The sequence below is a fragment of the Notolepis coatsorum genome (assembly GCF_963971535.1).
Source record: "Notolepis coatsorum genome assembly, chromosome: 5".
Taxonomy (NCBI): Eukaryota; Metazoa; Chordata; class Actinopteri; order Aulopiformes; family Paralepididae; genus Notolepis; species Notolepis coatsorum.
In genome coordinates, this window is record NC_140169.1 from 57349407 (window position 1) to 57371495 (window position 22089).

At 43.1% G+C, this 22089-nt stretch overlaps 2 protein-coding genes across 2 annotated transcripts in view; one reads left to right on the forward strand and one right to left on the reverse strand.

The window, feature by feature from the left end:
• ppp4r4 (protein phosphatase 4, regulatory subunit 4) overlaps positions 1–22089 on the reverse strand; it is a 115636-nt gene that overhangs the window by 59088 nt on the left and 34459 nt on the right. Inside the window, exon 12 of the mRNA XM_084315262.1 lies at positions 12185–12304. Coding sequence (XP_084171388.1) covers positions 12185–12304 — 120 coding nt within the window. The remainder of the gene's footprint in view (positions 1–12184; positions 12305–22089) is intronic.
• On the forward strand, positions 17161–20563 carry LOC311229223 (E3 ubiquitin/ISG15 ligase TRIM25-like; the record flags this gene model as incomplete). The annotated part of the gene is made up of 2 exons (XM_084315296.1): positions 17161–17970; positions 20492–20563. The coding sequence occupies 2 exons, from the start codon at positions 17161–17163 to the stop codon at positions 20561–20563; spliced, it is 882 nt and encodes a 293-aa protein (XP_084171422.1).

Consider the following 22089-nt stretch of genomic DNA (forward strand, 5'->3'; position numbering starts at 1 on the left):
TTTATATAGAAATAAAATGTATATTATGCATAATTGAGTTTGGAATTTTGGCCCGGCCCCCCAACATATTTTCAGTTGCTCATTCGGCCCCCTGGGAAAAATAATTGCCCACCCCTGCTCTACATGGTACTACGTGGCACTACATGGCACTACATGGCACTACGGGGTACTACATGGTACTACAGGGCACTACGGGGTACTACAGGGTACTACAGGGCACTACAGGGTACTACAGGGTATTACATGGCACTACGGGGTACTACATGGCACTACAGGGTACTACATGTCTGCTCTTTTGCAGCACCACAAACATGGGAACTCTAACTCTTCCCCCCTCCCTCCCCCCTTCCCCCCCCCCCCCCCCCCCCTCCCTCCCCCATCTCTCTGAGTGCCCGTCTCCTGGCGCTGACTAAGGTGATGGATGCCTCGGGGTCTTGGCCAAGATTGTAGTGACTGCTCTACATGCACCTCCGAGGCCTTGGATCAGTTATTTACCGTCGTCTGTCCGTGGTCCTGTCAACTAATTAACAGCATTAACAGACTGTTAACAGATTAACAGTCAACGCGGTTTCATTGCTGGGTTAAGTACTTCTATTCTATTCACATAATATGCTTACTTCATATATCTACTCCATTCACATATGTGTCACCTACCAGCGCTTGCGACCACAACTCGGCCCGCCCCTTTCTCGGCTAGACCTTATAGAGTTTTCTCTTTTTTTTTATGTGTTTTTTTCTTTTCTTCACATTATTATAAATTGAATGTATAAGTACTTGTTTACTATAAAAACGAACAGTTAGAATATCTAAAATAGTGTCAAACCTGTGTTTAAATTTAGGTTGTTCACGGACTTTATTTCAATGAAACGGGGGCGTAATTACTGTATTTGCATGTGAATCAAACCTAGCCTGCAGCCCGCAGAGATTTACATTGGGGGAGTGTTTGAAGCGACGCACTGGCTGTTTACACTTTCAATGGGATTAGCACTCTGGATCAGAAAGAGATGAATGCATTGGATCTAATGAACGAGTACAGGAACTTTGTTAAACCAGTTGATTCAGTCTCTGCTCACGGTGAAAACACCGCGCTATTCAACGGAATTAACTGAGATCGGTCGAGATGCGTCTGCATGGGTAAGTTTAAGAATGTTTGTTTATGGAACACAATCCTGTACGACTCTCGGTGGGAGGGAAGGGTAGGGGATTTTTATTTGTATATATGTATGTTTTTAAGCTCGGCTCTCAACGGGACCTCACTAGTGGGATGTATATCTAGTATTGCCTCGCACTCTAGAAGCATTACCAAAAATTACAATGCAACATGTATAGACTATGGCTAGTTTGAATATAATGATATGGAACACCGGGGGAATAAATAACCAACTTAAACGCAAAAGCGTGCTCACACTGATGAAAAAAGAACATGTGGACATTGCTCTGCTAAGCGAAACACACATTCTAGGGAAAGACATAGGTAAATTAGCGGACAACATATACCATAATATCAGTCACTCCTCTATTGGTACGAGAACTCGGGGTGTAGCAATAGTCGTTAAACGTAAGTTGAATATTGTACTAAAGGGAGTATGGTCTGATGTAGAAGGTCGGATAACTATAGCTAAGATTGAACATAAGAACAGGAAAATAGCGTTGATAGCGGTATACGCCCCAAATTTGTACGAAGAAGATTTCTTCACTACACTAACCAATGCAATGTTAGACATTCCCGATTACTCATTTATAATAGGAGCGGATTTTAATGCCATCTGGAACCCAAGGATAGACAAATCTTACCTCGCCTTTTCCAGCGAACAAAAGAATACATCGAAGGCATTAAAGGATTGGTCAAAGATTACAGGTGTAAAGGACTTATGGCGGTTACTTAACCCCACGACCCGAAAGTACTCTTGTCGATCTGCGAGACATAAGACACTATCCAGAATAGATTATGTCTTTGCATCACAGAGACTATTTGATAATTATGAAGTGGAAATGATACCCAACGCACTATCAGATCACTGTTATTTACTCCTTAAAGGTACATTTGGTATACTATCCTCCCGAGCCCCAAGATGGCGATTTAACTCGTTGCTGCTTAACAACAAGGAATTCATTACACAACTCAAAGAAGCTCTTATAGTATTCCAACGGGAGAATGCAAACTCGGTGCAAGACCCCAGAATAATATGGATGTCGGTAAAGGGAATGATCAAAGACTTCACGGATAGCTTTTCCTCCAAAATGCGCAAGAATCAAAACACAAAACTGGATGAGCTGGAAACGCTTTACTCAACGTTATTTAATTCTCTGAAATACAACAACTCAACTCGACTAGAAAATCAAGTTAACGTACTAAAAATAGAGATCAATGACATATACAGACAACAATCGGAAATACAAATACGCAGCACAAGACAACAGCAGTACTCCCATGGTTCCAAACCCAGCCACCTATTAGCCATGCGATTAAGAATTAATGCAACATTTGCAGATATAACTACCATTAGAGCACAACAAGTACTTGTAACAGATCCGGTAAAAATAAACGATACATTCAAAGTATTCTACTCCGATTTATATAAATCAGAAATGACCTTCGATCAAAACAAAATGGACACATTTCTTAATCAAATTATTCTCCCTAAACTTTCAGAGGATGATGCTAAACAGTTAGAAATACCGATCACACTAGAGGAACTCAAGATGGCCATAACCGCAATGAAAAGTGGTAAGGCTCCAGGAAGAGACGGTTTCCCATCAGAAATGTACCTTTCTTGTTGGGACATAATTGGCCCCTTATTACTAAATATGATCTTATACTCAGTCAAGGAGGGGAACTTCCATAAAACCGACAATATTGCACTCATAACAGTCCTCCTTAAAAAAGACAAAGACCCCAACGAGTGCGGTAGTTATAGACCTGTAAGCCTCCTCGGAACAGATATCAAACTGTACTCTAAGGTATTAGCCATCAGATTACAAAAGCATATGACGTCTTTAGTTCACCCGGACCAAACTGGCTTCATAGGAGGCCGCCTGATCACTGAGAACATAAGACGTATACTGCACGTACTTGATGCCGACAAAGAGGACACCATACCTAAGGCGATACTGTCCCTGGATGCTATGAAGGCCTTTGACAGGCTGGAATGGTCGTATCTGTGGGCAGTGCTAGAAAGGATGGGGTTAGGAAAAGGATTCATCGATATGATTAAAGTATTATACAAAGACCCATCGGCCATGATTATAACAGGCACAATCATATCTGAAATATTTCCGGTATCACGCTCTGCCAGACAGGGTTGTCCTCTTAGTCCCGGTCTGTTCAATCTATCATTAGAGCCGTTAGCACAATATATAAGACAATCCCAATCCATAGAACCTATCGTAATCAAGGGCACACAACAAAAAATTTGTTTATATGCGGACGATGTAATATTGTTCATGAAAAACCCCAACACCACATTGCCTCATCTGCTCAAGTTGATTGAGGACTTTGGTGATTTATCGGGATTTAAGATAAATTGGCCGAAGTCGGCTTTCCTTCCACTTAACACCCCTGCAAAAAAAGATACAACCCTCCCAGGACAGATACCGATGGTAAAACATTTCAGATGTTTGGGAGTGGAAATATTCCCTACCATAAGACAAACGGTGAAGCACAACTACACAAAAATCCAAAACAAAATCAAAGACGACCTTGATAGATGGGCAAAACTTAAGAACACAGTACAAGCACGGATATCAATAGTTAAGATGGATGTACTACCTAAAATCAACTTCTTCTGTTCAATGCTACCGTTACCCCCTCCAGAGGGTTACTGGAAAAGATTACACTCCTCCACATACAAATTTATTTGGAATAACAAACCACCACGTATAAAAAGATCCACCGCACAGAGAAATAAAGCAGATGGTGGCATGGCATTTCCAGATTTTTTCCTATATTTTAAGGCGTACTCATTAAGTCCATTGACAACATGGTTTGACTCCCAAGCATTAGCATCTTGGAGGAAAATAGAAGAAAACATAGTAGCCCCACATAAACTGAAGGACATAGCATACACTAAACTACCAATCAAGCACTGTGAACGAAAATTTGGCCCCATAATTACTCATGCGATCCGGATATGGCGTGAATCACAAAAAAAAAATCCTAACCCACAAGAATGGCACAACCATACTCCCTTATTCAATAACAATGCTCTCTTAATTGGAAAACGACCTATAAGATTCCCTATATGGGAAGAGCAAGGCATACACTCATTAGGGGATATTTTTAACAAACAGGGTTTTTGTAGTGATAAAGAAATACGCAAAAAATTTAATCTCACCAAGTCCACATGGCTTTTTCACAAACAGTTAGAGCTATGTTTGAAGTCTCACGGTGTTCCATTAGACAGACCAATTGAACACCACAGATACCACAAATTCTTCTACTCAAGAGAGACATCGAGAGGTTTTGTTTCAGAATTTTATCATCAATTACTAACGTCCTCGTATGAAACCCTCCAACTTGACTCTGTCTGGAGGAGGGATATACCAGACCTGGAAAATAACTTTGATTGGCAAGGAGCCTGGGCAAATGTCCGACTCACATCAAGGAACCCGGATCATCAACAAATCAATCTTAACTATATTCACAGGACATACTTGACTCCTATAAGACTGTGCCGAATGGGGCTCAAACAAGATTCCAAATGCACCCAATGTACAAATGGGGACGAAGGGACATTTATGCACATGTATTGGGACTGCTCACCAGTTAAGGCATTCTGGAAAGATGTGACCCAACAAATATCAAAACTCGTATCTTGGAATATACCTGTACACCCCTCTGTGTTGCTGTTGAATGATGTTTTTGAGTTTGCAGTGAATCCACAGCTAAAGAGATTGGTTTTATCGGGTATCACAGTAGCCAAAAAGCTGATCGCATCACGCTGGTTTCAACCGGAAAAAATTTGCCGTAAAGTTTGGTTTCTTACATATCTCGATGTAATTTACCATGAAATATCTACAGCAAGAATTCTGGGTCTCAATGAATCCAAAATGTCAATGTGGTTAGAAGTGGTGGAGAGAATAAAAGCTAGCTTATAATGGTAGTGTCTGGTTAGGTGCGAGGGATAGTGGAGGTACTTCTCAAGGTGGGGTCCGGGAGGGGGGGGTTCGAGCTGAGCATATGTATGTAGGTTTTTTTTTTTAGATAACAGGTATTATGGGTATATCTTATATAAAACAACTAACCAAAATGTGATCTCATTGGATGTGCCCTGACAATTAATGCTTGTATATCTTATCGTGTGTTGTCATGTTTGTTTATATGTTTGTTTTATAAAAGAATAAAAAAAAAAAAAAATACAAGAATGTTTGTTTATGTTTACAGTAGCATGTTTACAATTCCGCATCTTTGATAAAACTACACCAAGTTTTTCTGCCGACCACAAGTCCAACCATGTCACGTTTATTACATTAACGTTAGCGTTAGCTAGCTAGCAAGTTAAAGTTGCTAACGTTATATTGATAGCTATTGTTTCAGATAGCAAGGTGGAGAGCTGTAAACAAGACGAAAGTGTATGGATGCAGGGTCCATGTGTGTGTGTGTGTGTGTGTGTAATAACAACAAGTTTATAATCTCAGCACAGATTGCAGAATGGGTACAGTACAATACAGCTCAATACACACAATTGTTAAGGGGATGCAGACCAGAGAAAGACTTTCGTCTTGTTTACATCAGGGTCCCCCATTTTCAATTCATCATAACATTGACATACATGACATACAGGTAGACAGTACTGCTACATCAGTGTCTAAGAGAGGTGATGAGCATCAGATAGCAAGGTGGAGAGCTGTAAACAAGACGAAAGTGTATGGATGCAGGGTCCATGTGTGTGTGTGTGTGTGTGTGTAATAACAACAAGTTTATAATCTCAGCACAGATTGCAGAATGGGTACAGTACAATACAGCTCAATACACACAATTGTTAAGGGGATGCAGACCAGAGAAAGACTTTTGTCTTGTTTACATCAGGGTCCCCCATTTTCAATTCATCATAACATTGACATACATGACATACAGGTAGACAGTACTGCTACATCAGTGTCTAAGAGAGGTGATGAGCATCAGATAGCAAGGTGGAGAGCTACATAACATTAGGTTGTGGTGGCTAGGAGGGATATGAGAACTGTGTGTGTGTGTGTGTGTGTAACTAGGAGGGATATGAGCACTGTGTGTGTGTGTAACTAGGAGGGATATGAGCACTGTGTGTGTGTGTGTGTAGTTTAAGATGCTGCATCACCGCTTAGCCACTGAGTCCAGCTAGTTTAAGATGCTGCATCACCTCTTAACCACTGAGTCCAGCTAGTTTAAGATGCTGCATCACCTCTTAACCACTGAGTCCAGATAGTTTAAGATGCTCATCACCTCATGACATGAGGACCGTGCGTATGTGTAGCTAGGAGTGATATGATAAGCAGTGTGTAAGCAGCTTGCAGAGCTACATAACATTAGGCCCATGCCACTGAGTGAGGACTTTGTTGCTTTTTCTCGTTGTGACATAGATTTAACAATAATTCTGGTGTCAAAGCAGCATGGGGGGGGGGTACATAGCTTCACAGTCCTATACAGTCCAGATAGGGGGTCCTGGAGAGACAGGGGTCCTGAGGAGAGAGAACTCTGATTCAGCAGCACTTAATTATGTTAATGTTATTCAGGTGAGGGGCGTTGCTGGAGGGGGGTTTGTTGACGCCCAGTTGAAACTGTCTGAAGTGTGAAAAGTTGCCTTCCTTTGAGACACCTTTTCACCTCTTTGGTAATCTAGAACACAGCCAGTTTTAGAAGTTATAATTGGGCACATCGTGTTCAAAACATTCTCAGATGTCAACATATGACACATCATTTGAAAGCTTAGATTCTGTACTTTAGCAATCTGGAATAATCTGAAAAATGAAAATGTAGAGATCTGGCATAAAGCGCTGTGAGGTGACACATATATGCTTACCACTTGTATCTATTGCTATGTCCGCCCACTACAATCACATGAGCTGTCTAACGCCTGTCCCGTCTCCCTGTCCCCCTATGACTTGCTGTCCTGGAGTGCTGACCGGAGTGTCGGACATCCCGTGATGAAGGCCGGGAGGTTGCGACCCCCTTTGCGTGCCCCCCTGTCTCCGGAGGTCTCGTAGTGGTGACCGGAGTGCCGGACATCCCGCGATGATGTCGGGGAGTTCGCAACCCTCTCTGCGCCGCCCCCTATCTCCCTGTCTCCGGCTGTCCCTGAGCAATGACCGGAGTGTTGAATGTCCCGTGACTAAGACGGGGAGGACGTGACCCTCTTTGCGCCGCCCCTGTGCCTCAAATAGATCCGCTATCAGCTCTATCTTTAATCTTTCAAAATGTTCAGTTGCTATCGCTATTTGCTTTATCTTTAATCTTTCAAAATGTTCAGTTGCTATTGCATGCACTCATCTGTGTTTCACTACACACATGAGTGCATGCTTACCAACTGTCCGTCTGCAACACTACTATCACCAACATCTAAGAAGGGAGATCCCCCCTTGAATGGCCCTTCTAAGGTTTCTCTCCTCCACACTGCCTGTGGAGCTTTTTTCCCTATTGTTAGGTTTTAGTGAGTTTTTCCTTACCTTCGCGTGGGGTATGTCTGGGAGTGCTTGCATTCTTTAATTTTAAATTTTAATTTTTTTGCATTCATCTAAAAATGTTTGGACCTTATGGTGTTCTTGTTCTGTTCTTGACTTATTGTTATGTTTTCTTCTTGACTTGTTTAAAGAAGACCTGTACGGCCCATGGGGACACTAACGTGTGTTGTCGGGCCTTATAAATAAATTTGATTTGATTTGATTCTGATGTGATTATGTACAACAATACACACTCACACACTTTATAATTTGTTCCTCAACGTTATATAGACGGGTAATGTTTTGTAAACTAACGTTACGTTTAGAATGGTATGAATACATCAAGTATGCGTCTGCAAATATCGTTAGCTCAAAGCTAATCCGGCCCGTTTTCATCAACTTCCTGTCTTTTAGAAATATGTTTTTATAGTGAAAATCATTACCAAAACGTCCGGAAAAACCTCACGGGAGCATTATAGACTGTCATACAAATGTACAAATGCTATAAGGTGGCAAGAAATGCACTATAAACAATACTTTGCGGCAGGCCCGGACTGGCCATCGGGAGCACCGGGAGTTTTCCCGGTGGCCTGGCCTGCACAGATAAAAAAAGAAAGAAATTATATAAAAAAAAAATATATATATATTTTTTTTATTATTATTATTATTATATATTTTCTTGCCAGGCCATTGTTTCTAGTTGTGGCGGCGGCGTGGCGCGATAGTTAGATAACCTAGGTGGGTGGGGAACAACCAGGATTTCACTGTCTGCGACAGAGTTGGAGAACTATCTGACTCTCTCTCCCTCACGCGGATCACACACACACAATGGAGCCGTGCTGCCGCTTGTGATTGGTGGAGGCGGGACCAGGCGATACAACTGATTGACAGCGGAGGCGGCGAATGGAATGGCAGATGGCACACTCCCACTTTTCTGAAAGGAGTTGTTAAATCTGACATTACAAAAAACAATATGTGGTGGTTATGATTGGGGCTGAAGTTGAATAAACAATTTATGAAAGAGAAAGTCAAAATAATTCCAAGATAATTCAAAGATTACACACCTTTGCCACATTGGCTACAAACATAATCACTGCAAAGTTATCAAAAAAAATAAGAATCTGATCAGACACAAGGGTTAAGTTGTTGTTCCCTTTCTAATTTCCTCAAAAACATCTAGTCTTTTAATGTGATCAATATTATTTGACAATTGATGCTTTTTGTTGGAAATTTCAGTCAGTGAGCTCATACTTTGAGCTCATTTTATAGTTAAAATGATTGAGACAACGCAATTGTAGGAGCTATTTGATGGTTTTTGTGCTTAGTTTGTAGTTTGTTAAGTTCATCACTGGGTGGCAGCACGGAGCACTGGGTGGCAGCACGGAGCGCATAGGTTTTGAAACTTTATTTTCAGACTCTGAAGGTGCTGTTCCACAATGCACCTGTAGTTTGGCATGGTGATGTCATCCATTTTAAAAGGCAAGTCCATGCAATAATGTCCTTCCTGCATGCAAATAGACTTCTCCAAGATCTCCATAAAACTTGGCATCTCTTGACATCTCCTGCTGCTCCTCCAGTGACTTCTCGTTTAACTCTTGGTTGTACTGAGAGACCAACAGCTCCTCCAGTTTGACAATGGATGTCCTATTGGCATATATGGTCGAGCAGCTTCTCTGACAACCATTATTACCCCTCAAAGGACCGTTGACGACCCACCCCAATAGGGTCTTCACAGCATAAGGTCCATCACCTTGGCTGTTGATAATTTCCCAGGGTTCCATGAGTTTTGATGCATTAGCTCCAATCAAAATTTCAACATCAGCGTCCAATTCTGGGATCCTGATACCCTTCAGATATTCCTATTTTTCAATATCTTGCTGAGTAGGGATGTTTCATGTGTGAACGTTTCTGGGAGCTCCATAAAGTAAGATAAGATAAGATAAGATATTCCTTTATTGATCCCCTTGGGGAAATTCAGGCATCATAGCAGCATGGGGGGGAGGGGGGGAGGGGTACAGGTAGTAAAACAACACAGTATACAGGTAGTAAAAGACAACACAGGCAGTGTAAACAAATTGATCAATATGGTCAATATAATTTACTATCTGACTAGCTGAGGAATATTCACATTATTCACAGTGTCACATGAGGTGCAGTATGCAAGAGGTAGTGTTATAATAATTTACTATCTACTGAGTATACATTAATCAAAGTACCAGGGTAGTCTACTTTGTCCCCCTTGGGTTCCTATAAGTCCCAGGTCAATGTCTGGTAGCAGTCGCTGTCGCTGCCCCCTGTTGTGGGGCCTGGAGGCTGCTAGTCGCTGCCCACTGTTGTGGAGCCTGATGGCCGCTGGTATGAAGGACTGTCCGAGGCGGTTAGTTGAGTGTCGGGGGGGGATGAGTCTGTGGCTGAACGAGCTTCTCATCTTGACTAGCTCGTCGTAGAGGGGGTGGTAGGGGTTCTCCATGATGGCATCCAGCTTCCTTATCATCCCCCTCTCTACCATCACCTCAAGTCTAGGTAGCTCGACTCCCACCACGGAGCTAGCCTTCCTCACCAGCTTGTTGAGCTTGTTGGTGTCCCTTGAGTTGATGTAGCCTCCCCAGCATGCCACAGCATAGAAGAGGATGCTGGCCACAAAAGACTGCAGCAGTTTGTTGCACACATTGAAGGACCTGAGTCTCCTCAGGAAGAACAGCCTGCTCTGTCCCTTCCTGTAGAGGGCCTCTGTGTTGTCCGACCAGTCCAGTTTATTGTTCAGGTGTACCCCAAGGAACTTGTATGAGTCCACCATCTCCACATCCACCCCTCGGATGGAGATGGGAATCGGGGGGGGCCTCTTCTTGCCCCTCCGGAAGTCCACCACCAGCTCCTTGGTCTTACTGGTGTTGAGTTGGAGGTGGTTGCTGTCGCTCCACCCCACGAAGCTCTCCACCAGGGCTCTGTACTCCTCCTCATCATCGTCGGTGATGTAGCTTACGATGGAGGAGTCGTCTGAGAACTTCTGCAGGTGGCATTATCCAACTTGGACACCTCCAGTCCTGTAAGGATTTGGCTTTCAATTACCTTTTCTTGACCCATAGTGTGCATAAGAATGTTGGTCTTTGTACCCTGTAGATTCAGCTTCTTCATAAGATGGTTGGTACAGAAGGTTGCTGTACTTCCTAGGTTGCTGTACGGTGCTATCTCGGGATGATGATCCTTATCCAGAAGCAGCATTCCAAGCCAGGTTCCAAAGTCCTCCATTGTCCAAGTAAGATCAGGTTTTTACTTGTGTAGCGACTATCCTGATGTCCTGGTAGACGCCCGGTTGGGTGCGGGGATTCCTCGTCTTTGAAGTATTTAGCATAATACACGTGATGAGCCAAACAATAATTACTTCATAATGCTGTTAATAATACTTAAACCGAGCGAGGGTACGTGCGTGTGTTCATGCGATACTTCAATTAAATGGGAACTTCACCCAACGGCAGGTGACACAGACTCGACATTGTGTATTTTCTAAATTGCGCGTCAAAGACGAGGAATCCCCGCACCCAACCGGGCGTCTACCAGGACATAGTCGCTACAGCAATCTTCTGTCTTCGTTGTGCATGCATGCGTGTGCTCACCACACGCGATACATGTGTCACTATTCTGGCAGTGGCTACTGTTATTATAGTATTGTAATGAAAGGTCTGTTATTTAATGTTTGTGTAAAGGGATATTTTAACTGTTGATGGGTAGTACATCAGTAAAGTGAATATGGTATTGTGCTCTTGCTCTGTTTGAATAGAGAGTGGTTAACTGTATTATAATAGTAAATAGAAAAATATGTTGTGCTCTTGCTTTTTTCTTTTTGAAGGTGGAGAGAGTAGCATTGCTAGTGCCACAACAGTTTTATTTGAGGTTCATAACAGTACATTGTACTAAGCAATTGTTGGCTCATTAGTTTGTGATTCACATGCACTAAAATTCACCAGAATACAGGAAATTAAGTCTTTGTAACAAATAACAAAAAAAATCCGGTGGGGGACCCCCAGACCCCCCGCTTAAAAAGTGGCCTGATTGGGGCTATATTTCGTGCTATATCTCCCGGTATGAATTATTTCCCCAGTCCGGCCCTGCTTTGCAGCGTCGTTTCTTGCGCTAGCTTCTGTTAGCCAGCATTAGCCTTAATTAGCGTGAGCAAGTAAACTAACAGTAAACGTTTTTACATGAAATACAGCCCAAAAACCCTGCTGACAAACGTTTGCTTATTAAATACATTCTATAATATAATAATACAAATGTTTCATTACCTCTCGGTGACGACAAAGTTGTTTAAATAACAGGAGAAAAGTTGCTAAAAACAATGTATTTGGATGGGACCGGAAGAACCATTTTCAACCCGGAAGACCTACCGGAAATGCCTACTTCACGTTGTGCAAGTGGAGAATAGCTTTCTACTGAACGCACAGAGAGGAAATTGGCATCTATCTTCTTGTCTGACTCTGGAGAAGACGGTAAGTGTATTTCCCATCATGTTGGCGTATTACTTTAATATACTAGAGAGACACCATCTCACCTCATGGAAGCCCACAGCCATGGTCCTTCGCACAGTGATCGCTGGGTCTTGGCACAGGCTGGAGAAAGTGGGGTACAGTTCTGCCAGGAAGTGTTTGGCGTCCGCAAACAGCACCATGGCCTGAGGAGGGACAGAAGTTATATTAGGAGTCACCAGGTAAAATGATCTGGTGGTCAGTCTGACCAGGTAAATTATCTGGTGGTCACAGTCTGACCAGGTAATGATCTGGTGGTCAGTCTGACCAGGTAAATGATCTGGTGGTCACAGTCTGACCAGGTAATGATCTGGTGGTCAGTCTGACCAGGTAAATGATCTGGTGGTCACAGTCTGACCAGGTAATGATCTGGTGGTCAGTCTGACCAGGTAAATGATCTGGTGGTCACAGTCTGACCAGGTAATGATCTGGTGGTCAGTCTGAGCAGGTAAATGATCTGATGGTTTGATTGATTGATTGATTGAAAACCAGGTTAATATTTCACTACCACACTACAGAGGGTTAACCCTTTCACTACCACACTACAGAAGGTTAACCCTTCACTACCACACTACAGAAGGTTAACCCTTTCACTACCACACTACAGAAGGTTAACCCTTCACTACCACACTACAGAAGGTTAACATTTCACATTTCATTTAAGGCTATAGTGAAGCCTATTGTAACCACATTTCTGTGTGCAAATGTTTTATCTGACCATTTTGTAACGTTACTTTTATCTGTAATGTCTATGTGTGTATTTTGAAACTTTGTGTTGCTGCTATTCTTGGCCCTGTTCCGCGTACCTGGCTAACTGAGTTAGCCGGATAATTTTCAGCATAGCTTGACACCATGGTAACAGATCAGAAAGTTTGAACCTGCTCCAGAGCAGGGTTTAGTTCAGTTAGCTGGATAAACCATGGCCACACCCTGGCAAAGAAATCCCAGCTCGCTTCCTGAAATAATTCTCACAGTCTAGATCCCATTTATACCATTCTGAATTATGTTTTTGTGCTTCGTTCTTCTAGAGGGGGCTTTTGAAATGTAAAATAATATACCTAAAATGCTGATAATAAATCATATTCAGCCTATAGATTTACTTTGTCCTAAATAATGCACGTCATAGTTATACGGATACGGCGCTCACAAGGTGCGATACACTAAGTGGTTATTTTAATAACGGCTTATTGCAAATGTGAATCCTGCGGGGATATTTTTAATGAATGAAACCTATCGGGCGTTTGGCTCTGATTCGTTTCATATTCTCGGCTGTGGATGTATTTGCTTAACGGAGCGCCCGGATTGTGTTTCATTCAAGCATAAATTGAAGCGTCTATGCGTGGACTGTGGATTATGAATTATGAGGAATCTGAATCTGTGGATTGTTGAATTGTATCACTGTCACTCATACGTTATTGTGATATTGTAACTGGGATTAAAATGTCTGATGAGATGCGCTGTTTGACGGATTTGAGAAATTGAATGAGCCGTTGACATTAATGCATTTGAGAAAATGCATTTATCTGTTCAAGCACTGTTATCTGATGATGAACATGTGTCACTGGTATAAACCAAAGGTTAATCAATTCAATGCATGTATGGATGATGTCTGAAACAGATTAAAACCTGATTAATAGTGAAACTGTATAGCCTCCAAGCCTCTCTGACACGTTATTTCGGGTCGCGCCTTGAAACTTTGGGAACCATGTATTTATATATAAAGTACATGATACCTAAGCCGAGTGCATCAGGTAGCTAAAGCCGTTTTGAGCAGTGTTGACCCGTTTATAAAAATATTTTAAATGTGTATTAGCAACGTCAAGCTTTCAAACCCTAGCTTTTGTCTGTCCGAACCCCTCGTGCAACTGTGAGTACCTTTGACATTTCTCTGCGATACTTGTACGAGAAGCGTTTTTTGATAGAGAAAAGCGAGACAGACTTAATTGTAGGAATTTTACATGGTTGGAGAAGGGACTGTGTGTTCACTTGGTGCATCACACTCACGAAAGAGGCTACCTGTCTTGGTGATACTACTCTATAAACTCTAAATACCTTTCACCCACCACTGGAATTCAGTATATCGTCCTGGACAAAGGTCCCCTTGTGTGCATTACTTGGATGGCCATTAACAGTAACACAAGAGACGGCAAAACAAACTGAACAAGCTCCGTAGTGGGAGTTGAGAGGTGGTGGCCGAGAGGAGGATGAGAAGGAAGCTGGGTGCTGTTCTGCAGAACGCCTTCTATGAGGAGCAGGCCAAGATGAGGAGAACATTCAGCCATAGAGTCATCCCTCCCCAACTCTCCACAAACATCCTGGGACAGTCCTTCATGCCAGAGGCCCTCAGACACCTGAGGATCCACAACCAGTGAAATGGACTGCTGCCAGAAAGGTATTTACACTTTAGTAGAGTAGTATCTGCAAGACAGGTTTGACAAGACAATCTGTCAGCTACAAAGAATCCTTGCCATTGGAACAGATTCTTGTCATTCAGATTGGCATCTTGTCTGACAACAATGACCAGTGTGTGGAAATCCAACCTCCCCCGTCAAATCAAGCTCAACTTCTTTCATGCAACAGTTGAGTCTGTCCTTTTGTATGGCAGTGAATGCTGGACCTTGAAGCCCACCCTGCAGAAGTCCCTGGATGAGTGCTACACCAGAATGATGCGTGTGATGCTCAACATCAACAGGGATGAGCATGTCACTAATGCAAACTTGTATGGGGGGGTGCTAAGGGTGAGCGAGAAAGTGGCAGTCAGGAGAATGAGGCTGGCAGGTCACTGCCAGAGACATCATGAGATGCCAACCAGCAAAACTTGTGCTGTGGGAACCAACACACGGGCATCGATCACGAGGACGTCCCACGTTAACCTACGTGGACGTACTCAGGAGAGATGCGGGGACAGAAAGCACCGGCGAGCTAGCCAGATGCATGGAGGATCGGGATGACTGGCAGCACCGATGGAGGGCCCGTCCGAGGACGACCTAGATAGATAGCAAGCTACAGTACACCAATATTTTGTAAAATATAAAAAAAAGTGAAAAGTGTTCATTTTTCCAGGTAACTTAAAGGAACACGCCAACATTTTGGGAAATTAGCTTGCCGTCTCTTCTCCAGAGAGAGACAAGAAGATAGATACCAGTTTCCTCTCTGTGCGTTCAGTAGAAAGCTATCTGGCTGCATGTTAGCCTAGCTTAGCACAATGAATGGAAGTGGACAGGTCCGGTTAGCCTTCGGGAGAGGTGTTAGTTGGACAATGCCTAGCTTTCTACTGAACGCACAGAGAGGAAACTGGTATCTATCTTCTTGTCTCTCTCTCTCTGGAGAAGACGATAAGGTAATTCCCCAAAATGTTGGCGTGTTCCGTTAACTACCCGTCAAAACACGTCCCAAAAAAAAGACAAACATGTTTTACTATAAGCCGTCTGTTTTACAGTATATAATTGACAGTATGTAATTGGAAGACATTGCAAGAATGCAGTCCTTGCAATAATGCATTTAAGAAAATAAGTGTCTCCTCAATCAATGGTAGAGAGTAGAATAAAACACTCCACGCATGGAAGCATGCACAATGAAAGACAGAATGTTTGCTTACTCATATATTTCAAAATATATTCCAAGCAAGTACAATAATGGATACTCTACACACTGGACTGCAAAGAAGACTGTCAACATGTTTTGATCAGGTATAGTCCTTGATATTACCCTAGATCAGGGGTAGGCCTTGATATTACCCTAGATCAGGGGTAGGCCTTGATATTACCCTAGATCAGGGGTAGGCCTTGATATTACCCTAGATCAGGGGTAGGCCTTGATATTACCCTAGATCAGGGGTAGGCCTTGATATTACCCAAGATCAGGGGTAGGCCTTGATATTACCCTAGATCAGGGGTAGGCCTTGATATTACCCTAGATCAGGGGTAGGCCTTGATATTACCCTAGATCAGGGGTAGGCCTTGATATTACCCTAGATCAGGGGTAGGCCTTGATATTACCCAAGATCAGGGGTATTCGAATAACGGACCTATCTCAAACCCTGCCCTCTTTTCTTGATCCTCCAATCACAACTGTCGCTTACCTCGGACAAACTTTGTTTGTCCGAGGTAAGCGACAGTTGTGATTGGAGGATCAAGAAAAGAGGGCAGGGTTTGAGGTAAGCGACAGTTGTGATTGGAGGATCAAGAAAAGAGGGCAGGGTTTGAGATAGGTCTATTGAGAAGCTATTGTGTGGCTACCGTTCTAGACGGCCTACAACTCTGCAGCTGGGCTATTCTGCAGCACTACCTTCGTAATTTGCATGAACGCACGCGACGTCTGGACCTCTGTGCTGAAGTTTGTGGATTTTCATACATGGGAAGGCAGTTTTAATAAGACAGAATAATAACTACAAGAACGCATTAGTTAGAGTGCAGACCTCCAACAAGGCCATACCACTGATTTAGAATAATAAATCTATAGCGGCTCAGGTGTGCATTTATTTTAATACAATATATATAGAGAATTAAAGCCCTGTTTGTTGCCTGTCGATTGCCGTTTCAGGCGACAAAATCCGCTCAGCGGTTCTCGAGTTACATTCCGATATGTGAGGTGTGCGCCAAAGTACACGTCAGAGTCAGATTACCACCCCCGAGAGAGAGAGAGAGAGAGAGAGAGAGAGAGAGAGTGTTTTATTGAGTAGGTTTACCCTTTTCTCTCTGTCTCTCTTTGTTCTTATTAGTTTTAGTGGGGTTTCCTTGACAAAGTAAACGAATTAGAGGTAGTTGATGATGAGAGAAAGTCCTGAACTATGTAAAAACATCTTCTATCTATGAATCACAGTAAACTAGACACTGTCTCTTTAAAGCGACTCCTCCCCTGGATAACGTTAACCAGGAAGCACCTCCCACCCACACGATCAGAGTTCACTCTATAACCAGGAAGCACCTCCGACCAAACACACAATCGGACTTCACTCTTCCTGAGAAAACAAAACTTAGTGTCGTTGTCTTTGTAGAATAAAATGGCGTGGCAAGGAGTTGATCTGTACCGGGACCAGTTCTGCTGTTGTATCTGTCAGGATGTACTGAAGGATCCGGTAACTATTCCCTGTGGACACAGCTACTGTATGGGCTGTATTACAGACTGCTGGGATCACGATGATCAGGAGGGGATCTACATGTCATGTCCCCAGTGCAGGGAGACTTTTAATCCGAGGCCTGTTCTGAAGAAAAACAACATGCTGGCTGAAGTGATAGAACAACTAATGAAGACAGGACTCTTGTCTTCTGCTCCTCCTGATCACTGTTATGCTGGACCTGGAGACGTGGCCTGTGATGTCTGCCCTGGGAGAAAGCAGAAAGCCCTCAAGTCCTGCCTGGTATGTCTGGCTTCTTACTGTGAAACTCACCTCCAGCCTCACTCTCAATCTGATACCTTTAAGAATCACAAGCTGGTCAAAGCCTCCACATGGCTTCAGGAGAACACCTGCTCTCATCATGATGAAGGTATGAAGATTTTCTGTCGTACTGATCAGCAGTGCATCTGTTATTTGTGTTCCATGGATGAACATAAAGGCCATGATACAGTCTCAGCTGCAGCAGAAAGGACGGAGAGACAGAAAGAGCTTGACATGAGTCAGCAGAAAGTCCACCAGAGAGTCCAGCAGAGAGAGAAGCAACTCAAAGACGCCCAACAGGCTGTTGATTATCTCAATCGCTCTGCTGATAAAGCAGTGGGGGACAGTGAGAGAATGTTCACTGAGCTGATACGCTCCTTGGAGACGAGGCGCTCTGAGCTGAAGAAGGTCATCAGAGCCCAACAGAGGACCACAGTGACTCAGGCTGAAGAACTGCAGAAGAGACTGGAGCAGGAGATAGCGGACCTGAGGAGGAGAGACACTGAGCTGGAGCAGCTCTCACACACAGAGGACCACATCCACTTTCTACAGAGTTACCCCTCTCTCTCCAGTCCCAGTGAGTCTACAGACCCACCCGGCATCAGTGTCCTTCCTCTCCTGTACTTTGCAGATGTGACTGAGGTCGTGTCTGAGCTGAGAGTGAAACTACAGGACGTTCTGAAACAGCAGTGGTCCAGAAACAACAGTCAATGCAGTTTTACTGCCAGAGCTGAGAGCTGACTTCTTACAATATTCCTCTCAGATCACACTGGACCCAAACACAACAAACGCAAATCTGTCTTTGTCTGAGAGGAACAGAAAAGCAACACGGATGCAGCAAGAGCAGTCATATCCTGATCACCCAGAAAGATTTGAAAGGTCTCAGGTTCTGGGTAGAGAAGGTCTGACTGGACGCTGTTACTGGGAGGTGGAGTGCACTGGATGGGTTTATGTAGCGGCCTCCTACAAAGACATGTAGAACAGGCACTATGCTGGACTGTGGATTTGGATTAAATTCCAAATCCTGGGCTTTATTGTGCAGACAAAGTGATTACCTCTTCAGACACAATAACGAGAACATAACAGTACCGGGCCCCCGGTGCTCCAGAATAGGAGTGTACCTGGATCACAGGGCAGGGACTCTGTCCTTCTACAGGGTCTCTGACACCATGACCCTCCTGCACAGAGTCAACACCACATTCACTCAGCCTCTCTATCCTGGACTTTGGTTTCCATCATTCTCTGCGAAGGCTGAGTTTATTGAGCTGAAGTAGAGATCAGTGACATTCACAGCTCCTCTACCCACTTTTATTCATATTTTATATTGTATTTTTCTTTTATTACCTATATTCATTGTCATTCCTCTTCTCCTTCCCCCATGCTGCTGAATTACCCCAAGGGGATTAATAAAGGTGTATCTTATCTGATCTCATTTTATCTTACCTTACCCTGTCTTATCTTATTGTGGTGTTTTATATCCATTATGGCATTTTATAGTAATATAAAATTGATAATTTCATTAATCTGATCATACTTACTAATACGGCAAGGGTTGGGGGTTCCATGCACATTGTAGCTCAATCGGTAGAGCAAGGCACTAAACATACCAGGGTTAGGGGTTCCATTCCATTTTTAGCTCAATGGGTAGAAGATGGCATTAACACAGCAAGGGCTGGGGGTTCAATTCCCTGACCTTTTTTAGTTTGACTACAGTGCTATATGGTTCTTAAATGGGTACAAGTTGCAACGTTATAACATAGTACTTACTTACACAAAGTATTGAACTTGCTGATGAATAAAATCTCAGAATTAAATTAACATTAGAGTGAGTTTTAATGGATGACACGTGTACAAAAGGGGAACTCCGGGAAGAAATACTGAATAGAGATGGGTGAAAGGTATTTACACTTTAGTAGAGTAGTATCTGCAAGACAGGTTTGACAAGACAATCTGTCAGCTACAAAGAATCCTTGCCATTGGAACAGATTCTTGTCATTCAGTTTGGCATCTTGTCTGATAACAATGACTTTTCAAAATGAAAAACAATAACATCAGCAAGCTACACCAATATTTTGTAAAATATAAAAAAAGTGAAAATTATAAATTTTTCCAGGTAACTTAAAGGAACACGCCAACATTTTGGGAAATTAGCTTGCCGTCTCTTCTCCAGAGAGAGACAAGAAGATAGATACCTCATAAGTATCTATTAATTCGTATCAATTAGATACTATTTGGGCTTGTTTGTATCTACTTATTCTTAAAGAGTTGCACTAATTATTTTCACTAGCAATAGATCTCATTTGATTATTCATTCCATTAAGCCTAGCCTACTGCCAGCAGGCACATTTAAAGAAATATAATCTGATTGATTGGGGTAATGAGGGACTTAAAATTAGCCTATAGATTATGCATTTAACTTGTCGGCGAAGCTATTGAGCCGTACTGTATTGTACCCATTCTGCAATCTGTTAATAAAGTTTTAAATCAATCAATCAATCAATGGCATTAGAAAATCAGGATTTCTGCGATCGACACCTGCTGTCTTTTCAGGTGAGGCGGCCGCGCGCACTTATCCTGAGCATCAAGTCTGGTTCGAATTAACGAGACTGAATCGGCGTTCGAGGAACAGGGAAAGCGCGGATTCAAACATCGGGTTAATTGAATCTGGATAATGGGACTTTTGATCGACTTAGTTGAACCAGGTACGGGGGGAATAGGGCCCTGTCTCCCTTGTAAATCCTCCAATCACAACTGCTTACCTCGGACAAACAAGTTTGTCCGAGGTAAGCGACAGTTGTGATTGGAGGATCAAGAAAAGGGGCAGGGACAAACCTGGTTAAAAAAAGGCTAAATAAATAAATAAATAAATAAATACCACTCTTTGGGCCTAAAAGGCCCCCCCAAAAAAAACAAGCTTATTGTCTAGCAGCAGTCTCCGGCCACTCGATGTCCTCAGTTCACCATAGATGGCATCATGCCTCCCAAGGCTGTCAACAAGTTTAGTCACCGTGGCAACCTGCCTGGTTAATGAGGACATTCAGGCTGGCATCAATAAAGCCTCAGCACCTTTTGGCCGACTGGCTGATCCTCGAGGTCCCAGTCGAGTTGGCTCAGAACAGGGTAAATCTGCATTTCGCTATGATACCCCGCCGCTAGCTCATGGAATGAGCTCTCTCTCCCCTCTGTTGCAGAGTTTAAAACCTCGTTCTCCAACCTTTGTCAATTAAGTTGTACGTGTTTTAATTAATAATAATAATAATAATAACTTAGTTTTATATAGCGCCTTTCAAAAGACCCAAGGTCGCTTTACATAGGGGGGGAAAAACAAACAAAAGTAACAAACAATAGTGGACAGACACAACATACAAAGTGGTAAATTAGGGGTTAAAGGCAGAGTTGAAGAGGTGGGTTTTGAGTCGTTTTCTTTAATTGATTGTTATTAGGGATGTCCGATTTTATTGGCCTACCGATATTATCGGCCAATATCGGCATTAAAATGTGATATCGGAAAATATCTGTATCGGTTTTCAAATTTTTTTTCTTCTTTTTTTTACATTTCTATAACCTTTATTTACCCAGGCATTTTTTTTTATTGTATTTATTGTCAAAAGTATGCATAATGTTGTGTTAATTCCACAACAAGAGATATGTAATGTTAATTACCTGAAATTATCTGCATATATCGGTATCGGTTGATATCGGTATCGGAAATTAAGAGTTGGACAATATCGGTATATCGGTATCGGTAAAAGAGCCAATATCGAGCATCCCTAATTGTTATCCTTACTTGTCTAATTCTTATGATTGTATACATTTAAATAAAAGTTTGAAATGAAACTGCACTCCAGGGTCTTTGAAAACAACAACCTGAGGATACCAACGAAGGTGGCAGTCTATGACGTCCGGAGGCTTTTCATGTGCACTGCCTCCAGGAAACCCTTAATATCACCTGGGAGGACCGCACCCCCACATGTCCACATCCTCCAGGAAACCCTTAATATCACCTGGGAGGACCGCACCCCCACATGTCCACATCCTCCAGGAAACCCTTAATATCACCTGGGAGGACCGCACCCCCACATGTCCACATCCTCCAGGAAACCCTTAATATCACCTGGGAGGACCACACCCCCACATGTCCACATCCTCCAGGAAACCCTTAATATCACCTGGGAGGACCGCACCCCCACATGTCCACATCCTCCAGGAAACCCTTAATATCACCTGGGAGGACCGCACCCCCACATGTCCACATCCTCCAGGAAACCCTTAATATCACCTGGGAGGACCACACCCCCACATGTCCACATCCTCCAGGAAACCCTTAATATCACCTGGGAGGACCACACCCCCACATGTCCACATCCTCCAGGAAACCCTTAATATCACCTGGGAGGACCACACCCCCACATGTCCACATCCTCCAGGAAACCCTTAATATCACCTGGGAGGACCGCACCCCCACATGTCCACATCCTCCAGGAAACCCTTAATATCACCTGGGAGGACCGCACGCCCACATGTCCACATCCTCCAGGAAACCCTTAATATCAC